The sequence below is a fragment of the Manihot esculenta genome, chromosome 13 (genome assembly GCF_001659605.2).
Source record: "Manihot esculenta cultivar AM560-2 chromosome 13, M.esculenta_v8, whole genome shotgun sequence".
NCBI classification, from domain to species: Eukaryota; Viridiplantae; Streptophyta; class Magnoliopsida; order Malpighiales; family Euphorbiaceae; genus Manihot; species Manihot esculenta.
Genome location: NC_035173.2, coordinates 8,342,607 through 8,352,367, shown reverse-complemented (window position 1 = coordinate 8,352,367; position 9,761 = coordinate 8,342,607). Strand labels below are relative to the sequence as shown.

The 9,761-nt window shown below is 35.7% G+C and overlaps 1 protein-coding gene across 14 annotated transcripts; it reads left to right on the top strand.

Annotated features, from left to right (window-relative positions):
- The first annotated feature begins 230 nt into the window (after window positions 1-230).
- Window positions 231-8,700, top strand: LOC110630495. 14 transcript variants are annotated; one of them, XM_043949721.1, is made up of 15 exons: window positions 231-472; window positions 564-1,216; window positions 1,363-1,523; window positions 2,327-2,387; window positions 3,287-3,352; window positions 3,532-3,617; window positions 4,118-4,181; window positions 5,388-5,600; window positions 6,193-6,258; window positions 6,583-6,662; window positions 6,754-6,872; window positions 7,028-7,130; window positions 7,315-7,376; window positions 7,589-7,634; window positions 8,513-8,700. In XM_043949721.1, exons 1-11 carry the CDS (start codon window positions 331-333, stop codon window positions 6,869-6,871), a joined length of 1,710 nt encoding a protein of 569 aa, XP_043805656.1. In that variant the 5' UTR covers window positions 231-330; the 3' UTR covers window position 6,872; window positions 7,028-7,130; window positions 7,315-7,376; window positions 7,589-7,634; window positions 8,513-8,700. The 14 variants fall into 14 exon arrangements, with proteins under 14 accessions (XP_043805656.1, XP_043805645.1, XP_043805650.1 ...); XM_043949710.1 differs by having other exon boundaries at window positions 8,213-8,700; XM_043949715.1 differs by having other exon boundaries at window positions 7,566-7,634; window positions 8,213-8,700.
- The last annotated feature ends 1,061 nt before the right edge of the window (window positions 8,701-9,761 follow it).

Sequence of the window (9,761 nt, the reverse complement as noted above, 5' to 3'; positions counted from 1 at the left end):
ATATCTAAAAGAACTTTTAGAAAAGAAGGAACCTTGAGCCATCACAATCAATTACTTGAAATTCACAATGAATAGAATATAACTTCCTCATCTCCAACTCCAAATTATTTGGCGAGGAATCAGATGATAGATCAATTTTGGGTTGCACTGAATCTGCATAGGAATGTTTCTAATTGGGCTGGGCCTCCAGACTTGTCTTTCAACTCGCTCAATGTGTACAGTAACCAAGCACCCCTACTTTAGCGGCTACCAGCCCCCACGCTCACAAGCTTAATTCTGTACTCTGTTCCTTCCCACATCCTCCGCCTCCGGCACCGCAGACAGAAAGCGATGGCGACCAAGACGTGGAAGATAATACCAAGACCATTACTTGAAACAATCTTGAACAACCATGCTCAGCACCACCGCGTTCCTCAGCCTCTCATACTCCATGGCCCCCGCGGCACAGGCAAAACCACCCTTATCCTCGAACGTACAAATTTATTCTCTTTATTATTCTACCTATGGCTTCCTTCTCTTTCTACAATGCAATCTCTGATACCCTTATTTTGCTTTTGATACAGGTCTCCTTAACGACTGGAACAAAGGTCCTCATATCACTGGTTATGTGGACTTCGCTCAATCGATTAAGGACCATCATCCGCAGCATAACAGCTCTTTCCCATGGGCGTCTTGGTCTACCTGTGATTCCTCGAATCTTTCCAGTTGCAAAACCCAGCTCGAAACTTGCCTTGAATCAATGGCTTATAAGGGAATCCAGCTCGGCACCATTACCTCCAATCAAATCTTCTCCACTCTAAACAAATGGCACCGCCTCGACACTGCCCTTCGCCGCATAATAATCCTGAATAATTCCAATAGTCCATCAAGATCAAGAAATGCCATTTCTGATAAGGTTTCTGGTTCGGTTCTTTGGGAGCGGGCAGTTTTCACACTATCTGCTCGATCAAATGCCAAAGAGATTGATGAGCTTCTGGGATTGGTGGATAGAGGAAAGAGTTTGTCATTAGAGGAAACTTCATATTTTAGAGAGGCGATTGTAGCGTTGAGATTGGCTAAGGAGGTAATTAAAGTGCAGCAAGGGTGGAGAGCTAATGCCATTGCTCATTTGAATAGGACTGGTGGGTTTTCTAGGTCCTTAGCGAATTCATGTACTGATTGGCCTTGTTTGTTGCTCGAGTTACTGTCACAAGCTGCTGAGATCGATTACTTCCAGGTAATGAAGAACAAAAGCATTAGCGCATTGTTTTGTATTTTGTCAATTATTTGCGCGTATTTAATTGGTGGGTTTCGTTCAGCCAGTGCTTTGCCTATCAGGTCATGAATTTATTGATGAATGATTTTTCCATGTGATTTTGACAGCCCAAGCTGGTTATAAACAATATTGAAGTTCTTAAAAATGCCATTTTAACAGATGATTCAATGGTCTCTGCACCTTTGTATCATGACAGTTTCATATGGAGAATTATTGCTTTGGGTGCGAACGAGAGATGCCTGCCTGTTATGCTCATCACGTCTGATAGGTTAGGTCCATTACTCAGCCATCCTTTTCATTTTCACAGCCCATGCACCAACCTAGTTAACTTTTGCAAATCCTATGTCGTTGGTTCCTTCTGATAAACTTGTCAAGTCATAGTATGGTTTAATGTTAAACCCTTATTATTATATTATGCACATTCATTAACAGCCTGACTCTTTATCTGAACTCAATTGGTTTATTGTTGTTTTCCTATGAAATTTATTCGTTTTCCATAGACAAGAAAACTGTCTCACAAGAGCAAAAATTTATATTATATTTTCATTTGTTTTGGTTTAGAACTCTTTAGAAGTTTGGAAGCCACCAACAATAACGTAATAATGGAAAATTGCTTATAATCTACTTATGATCATAATTCAAAAAGGTTTGCTTAGGTTGTACATTAGTTGATTTCACACCTTGTTAATATTCTAGACAGGTAATGGCACAGTCATAGTCAGAAATTCTTTCTATATTTTTAGGCATGCAGCACCAGTGCCCTTGGTTTACTTCTGTTCATGACAACATTGTGTGATCATTATCCTTGTTTGAATGCTAAACCGGAATGAATTTTTATGAGCTAAGCTGAAATTGGTTGCCTAGATGGTGACTCCCAACTTGACCTTCTGCTGTCCTGCCTAATCGTAATTGGTTTTCCTATACAAGCATTGAGATGTCCTGCACAATTTATGTTGGCCGTTCTTGTTTAATGCTTTTCTACAATTATCAAATATTTCATATGGTGATATCTGTTTCTAAGGTTCCCTCCACTTGTCTGATTTAGAATTCTATTTAATGCTATTGCTGCAGCTATTATTCATACCAAGCCTACATGGATTTTGGATTTCCAGACATATTCATCTCCCGTGAGGTAATCAGACTTAAACTGCTGTAGCTGATAATAATCCTTATTGTCTATCAGTCTATTGAGTGTGCTTGTATGCGTGCTTTCTTGGTTAAAGTTTTGAGGAATGTAGTAATTGTTCTTTGCTGCTCTTTTGTTATGAATGCTGTGGGATTTGTTTCTTTGTGGCCAAAGTTTAATTGCTTATCTTAACTGTTGCATTTACTTCTTACTGTCATGTTTTTTCTTGATATCCTCTCACAGGTAGGGTGAGAGGCTACATTTAAGATGCAAGGCTTGAATTAGTTTTCAGTGAATACTTGATTTCATTGTAAATATAACTTTTGAGCACTCAAACAGTATAGAAAGGCTAATAAATTGATTATCTGTGCTCAGCAAACTGCGTGCCTATTTCTTAATGTACATTTCGGGTGAAAACATAGAGGATTTAAGAAGGGATGGGAAAATATGAAAAGTTTATAACTTTTTTGGGTGGAGAATAAATTGAAGTAAAAATGGGGTGAATGCGTCTAACCAAACTATTGCATTGATGGAGCAGAGCATGGAGCCAAACTGCATGAGATGACATTTATCCTTATTAACATGTCATTAAAATGCAAAGGAGGTAAATCTAATTTTATGATAAAAAAACTAACCTTGAGCTCCCTCCATTCTTTCCATCCAAACAAAATAGGTGAAAAATGAATGTTCACTTCTATTGCTTTCTCTCCCTTCATTTTGTCTTTTGTTCCCAACAATGATGTTAACCGATTTGTGTTGTCATTATACTTTTGTTTCACTTGATTAGACTGTGCCATCTAATTAGATTTATGTATTTTGGTAATACAAAACAAATATGTACAGGCATTATTTACATATTATTGTTTTCCTGTATATTGCTCATTACATTTTTTTTTCATGTACAGACCTTTGGATGGACTGCACAAGAAGCTAAAATGCATATGGTTCCTGACTACTTCAGTCATTCAGAGGTGAGAAATTTGTGGTAATTTTGTCCTTTAAGACATGAAACTAGGAGACTAGGAATTTCTTCGTGTTCAAAATTGGTTGAACCTTGCTCCTCTTATTGCGTTTCCTTCTTGCCCAATAGTATGTCTTTAATTATTTGCAATCTTTATGTGATCTAAACATTGTTTTTGTTAAACTGTAGTGGGCTGTGCTTGTTGAGGTGCTTGGGCCAAATCCTCGACATCTATTTGAGCTTTATGCACTCAAACAAAGCAACTATTACCAGATGTAAGAATATTTACTTGTTGTTCTTGCCCCGGTAGTCCCTAAAGTATATTGATTGATGATGCTTTCATATATTTTATAATTAGAAACTAAACTTATTTATTTTATACATATAGATGGCAAGTTTATCCAACTGCATGCAATTATAGAATTCTAATTTCTAATTTATATCAAGCAACACTTATTATTCTCTCCTATATGTGAACATGCACACACGCACAGTCACACACACACACGTGTATGTGCATTGGGACATCAAATTGTGTTAATGGGTCAGTCATTTGCTCATAATATTACAAATTACAATACATTCCATGGAATATCTCTGACATCACCTGAAAATATCCATGTGGTGTTAAATTAGGAACATAGATTTGTTGTAGATTGGAGAGAAAGCTATGAAATACCAGGATTTACTAACTACTTTAGCTGTGAAGCTGAACTATATCAATATAGAAACAACACTGCATTTGCTATTTATTTGTTACCAATGTTAATTGCAGTGTGCTGGATGACAAGACTAGTACATTTGAGGACATCGTAGATGCATATTTAGCATATTTGCAGGTAAGTTTCACCATGTCTATCAACTTAGCATTTTGTTTTTCTTTTAAACCCTTCTGCTGTGATTGCTCATTTTGTTTCTTTTTGGCTAATTTATGGAGGAAAGTAAACTCTATTCTTTAAGGCACATTTACCAGTTCATGATTTTTTTTGACATTTTTTACTTTTATTTTTTATTTTTATCATGTGCTATATTCTTCAGTATCCTAAGTTGTGAAGTGTTCCCCAACACCAAGGCACGCTAACTTAGCTATTTGACAATGTAGTGATAATTACTAATGTTTCTTCTATCTTTTGAAAGTTTTAATGTACAAAGAATTAAGATGTATGATTGGGCTCTATTTTTTCATTTCATACGCTATAAATGTAGAACCAACGATACAGAATTCCATAATAGAAAATGATACTTTTCTATCTGGACTTTGCTCCCTAAGATCCAAAGTTCTGAATTACCAACTATATATAGCACACTCCTCAAAATCATCTCCTTGCTGTCGGAGTCCTACAAGACGTGCAATAGGTGCAGCTTTTTCAGTAGGCATTCTTTAGGCACTGACTTGAGTGAGGCTATATCATTGCTGGAACCTTTGATGTCAAATGTCGATTTTGTTCATCAAGGTTTGTTGCAATGGCTATGGCCATGGTGCAGATAAATGAAGCCAGTGATTATGTCAATTGGAAAAGGTAACTCTTGATAAGCATGAAAACACCAGGAGCAGATGGTTGGAATCCTTGCATCTGGAATACTTGATGCTGGTGGAAGGAACGTGATAATAATAATTTTAATATTTAAAAATTAAAGAAATAGTATTTTATCATTGGAATTGTTTTCTTCATGTGTCAATTGCCTTTTTTAAAGGAAAAATTGAGGGGCAAATTAGAACGAACTTCCGCCGGAAGTTTTGGGGCCTCAGTTTGAGTTGGCTACAACTTTAACCTTCAAAATACAATGCGAATTTGTTATCTATTTCAAGTTTGTTTTTAATGAATTTACATTCGCTGTTAGTATGGAAAATTCATTTGGTCATAGCTTAGATGGTATATGACCTTAGCTTTAAATGTAGTGGGAACTCCCTGTTGTCTATAACAAGTTTGTGATGATCAGTTTACATTCTCCGTTCAGTGTGACCAATTTGTCAAGTCAGTTTACTCGTGAGTTGATATCAATTATACCATAGCATCTCCTGTTAATTTATTTCTTCATCTTAGGCCACTGTGGTAAATCCTGCCATGGATAATGCACTAGCAATGCTACAAAAGTTTGCTGATGATGCACGAAGTGGAAAATTGCCAAAAGATATGCTATGTTTTGGTGCGCCTTGGAGGCATCCTCCAAAGAAGAATGATCCTGCTCTTGATAAGGATTGGGCTAAGCTTCAACTGATGGACTTTGTTCAATGTCTAGTAAAAACAGAATTTGGGGTAACAATTCTTTCCAGACAAGTTAAAACTCAAATTATGTGATACTTGTTTTGTGGGTTTTCTTTTTCTTTTATTTATTTATGGTTCTTTGTATAAAAGAAAAGAAAAACTTCTTTTTGTGTATGACTATGGTCTGTGTTACTTGATCTCATGGATAAGTATTTAATAGGAAAATTTGCCCAGGAATTGGACTAAATTCTGAAGTTTTTCTAATGGATTCTTACACTTTTTCGAAGTGTAAATTGACATAACCATGTCCAAATGTCCCAACCTGACTTGGGTGCCTTAGAGCAATGTAAGGAGTTAAAGTAACTGCTGTGTGGTAGATATTTGGTAGGCGTCAGAAAATCAAATTTGGGTCACTGAAGAATGTAAACATTACAGGAGATCTCCGTATGCATGTCTAATGATCTATATATATTCTAGTTAATGGTTCTTAATGTCTTCAAATGAGTGTTAAAAGTAAAAGGTTCACTCAGCTTAGAGTTGGAAAATGTGTCATTGTATTTGAAAGCTGCTACAGTGCCTATCTATGTTGTTCTTAATTGTTGTTCATCCTTGTGTAATCTTCAGTTTTTTCTACCTGGTGCAGGTTAATTATCTAGCAGACTATAGCCTTGAGATCTTGGATGATCCTTGTACTCTTGCATTGTTAGAGGTACTTTCTCTTTTATGTTTGTTTTACATGATTCCCCAACAATAGACAGTTTTGAATTTGAGTTGAGGTGCTTCTGTAAATATTTTGCTAATCACTGGCATAAGCTGAATTAGCCTGCAAGATAATTTTTTTGGTTCCACCATTTCCACATTTTTGTGTCAGTACTGCTCATACTTAAAAAGTGTAGCTGTGCCATGTATTTATTCCACACAGATCTTAAACAATGCATAAATGAGACAATAGTGGTATCTTTCAGGTGATCTTTGGTTCAATTTCAGTTCCATGGAAGATCTTTGTTTTCCTGATAAACTTTATTCCATGTAGGTTGGTTTGCTTTATGCTCAACGTGATCCATCTTTCATTCGCCCTGTATCTAGAGGCATTCAGAGATGCCTTGTGAGATGGTAAGCCATCTTGTCCTTTTGAAATTACCAAATTAAAAATGCTCATGAAAGTGTTGAATATTTGTATTTGTTGATTGATGCCGGTTTACAGGCTTGTCCAGGAACGGATGTGTATGAGTTTCCAGAATTCGTTCCTGTATCTGTGGCAGCGTATGATACGGGGACGTAGTTATCGTCATTTGATGCAAGAAGTGGGCTATAACAAATAGAGTATGTATTACACCTAAAATCAAAATTTATCCTAAGTTCATTTGGGAGCCAATGCATGTTCTCAACATCTGACCTCTCAAGGGTATATAAGCTTCAATTTTGACAATGTATGGAACCTCAAATCAAATGATTGGTTTCAAACTTTTGGTTAACAGGGGGCACTGGTTTGCAACACTTGGTGCTAAAATGAGGTGCTAGAGATTGTTAAACTAATTACTCTTGAAGGTGGTGGTCATCCACTGCACCTCAGATGCTCAGGTTCAAATTTCAAAATGAAAAATTGCTTAAAATGTTGTGTTAAAGTTCTTCTCTGGTGCAACGACACATGGTCAGAGTTTTAGGAAAATCATATGAAAGTATGGGTTAGTTGATTTTCATAGATAGTTTTGTGAGTTTTCATACTGAATCATAGCATAAGCCTATTATTCATTTGAACTTTCAGGATAATACTTTTTGCAAAGGCATATCCATCGTGGCAGTTTTTATTTAGGCAAGCATCAAAGAGTAAGTTCATTTCTGAATACTTTCATTTGTTGCAAATTTACTTTTGGTCATAGACAATTTTGCAGTCATTAAGACCATATCAACAAATGTGATTTAACTGTTAAATCTCTTGAGTGTGCTGGAGCCTGTATTCCATTTTAAACTTTATATATTCTCATAAGAAAATTTCTAATCTCGTGCAACTTTCAGCTCAATTCACTACTTTTTTCCAGGGCCACAAAAGTTCACTTCAACATTGTTTTGCTGAAATGAATATAGGTAATTTACTATCTCCACTTTTTTTGTTAGTTGTTACAGGGTGCAGAAATTTGATTACTATAAGATTTTCCTTTCCTCTCTCAGATTTGTACATTGTTGTATTTATTTTATTAGGGTTTAGGATCATTCATCATTATAGCCAAATGAATAAATATGCCCCCTGAATATCATTCATCATTATGGCCAAAGCGCAATGCCTCTGAATATTTCTAGGAAAAATTTATTGGATCTCTGACTGCTTTATTTTATCCATTAAGCCCTTCAAGTTTTATTTGTGTGACCAACCAACCCAATTCCTCCTTACCAGCATGATGTGTGAGTCAACACAACCTGATGTAGTGAAATATAACTTAGTTGGCTTGTCCCATTAGATAAATTTGATTAAAAAGGAAAACTCTTTTGACTTGGAATTGATTGACATTATCAAACTGAAAGAGCAACATAATACTATTATTGATGCATTGCTTTTGTCTATGCTTACTGCATTCAAAAACACGATCGATGAACACCATGCTAACTATGTACCATTTCTCTCTGAAAATAAAGCTATTTTTAATCAATGAATTTCTTATGCTTAGGTTGCTCTAGTGCAATTCACTAGTTTTAAAGTCAGAAGACTTGAAGAATTGTCATTTTCTTCTGGAAAACTTGGAGATGATCATAGTACATAATGAGGTTAATATACTCATCTACACTCATGAATTGATCAAGGATCTAATTGTTTAGATCAATTTTTATGGCAAGTGAGATAATAAAGTTCAAGTTGTCACTTGTTATTGTTAAGACAGTAAGGAGTCACTAGTATTCTCCCTCATTTGCTTGTATCATTCAGCAATTGAATGGCCGATAAGATGGTAAACCCGTGTACATTTATGCAGATGAAGCTCAACTTTCAGTTGAAAGCATCAGATAAAAAGGCAATTATTTTTGGAAGATGTACATTTTCTATTTATTCTTTTGCTGTTTAGCACATATTTGATGAGATGTGTGCATAGTGAAAATTCTGAACTGGGTTTGAAATTCAAGACTTGGTGCAATGAGTTGAAAAGAAAATTTTCGTTTTGGGTATATAATGTGTGATGAGAATTTATTTCGAGGATCAAGAATTTCACGTTATGTAATTGTCTAAATCAAGCAACTAATGGTTAAGATTGAATAGGGCCAGGGTCATGACTTTTGAGCAGAGACACCTGGCATTGTTCCTTTGAGGATCCAAAGTCTATTAATCCATGTTATTAGTAATTATTGCGTGTTTAATTAATCATATTGTGCACCTAAAAGCAAAATTTTAAAAGGGTTGATACCGTTGAGCAATTGCTGTGTGTTCAATTTGTGCAAGACCCACATCAAAAAATAATAATAATAATATTCAAAATTTCATGTATACGAAGAGGCAAATTTCTGTGCAGATTGGTTACTGTGACCTCCTTTGTGAGGAGGCACCCTTTCTTTTGAATTGATGGGCCTATTTTGTCGAGTTTCTCAGAATTGTCTCGTGCTTTTAAGCCTTTACTATCTATCTATGTCGGTTTTGAGTATAAATAACAAAAGGTTGTTGTGAGCTTTTCTTGATTTCGGCTATAGGTAATGAAAGATCGAGATTTTTCTAAAAGTATGCCATGGTTTTTAGTACATGGAGCTTCTTCTTGAGCAAGCTCCCAGTCATTGATTGGCCGTCTCTTAGAATTTCCTATTATCCTTGATGCATGATGTGGTTTTTTCTCTGTGCTTTGCTTCCTTTTATTTACAAAATTTAAAAGAAAAGGAAAAAGTTAAAAAAAAAAAATATTTGTGACTCGATATATATTAATTAATGAATGCTCTGTTGGCTCTGGCTACGAGAGGATGTGTTCCATTTTTATCTTTGTGGACTCTAAGGAGAAGCTTACAACGTTAACTTAAATTGACGCAGCTGAAATATTCTTAACAAAATTGAGAACCTCGGCCTTAGACGCAAATTTGGCGGATTTCATGGCTTTTTTTCCTTTTCCTTTGACTTGCATCCACCCACCCAATTATTGCTTTCCTTCTTTATATGCACAGCATTGCCACATGTTAATTTTTTTTCCCAAATTCGTAAATGTTAATTGTGACATAAGTAAATAAGTAGCACCATTAGACTTGGTT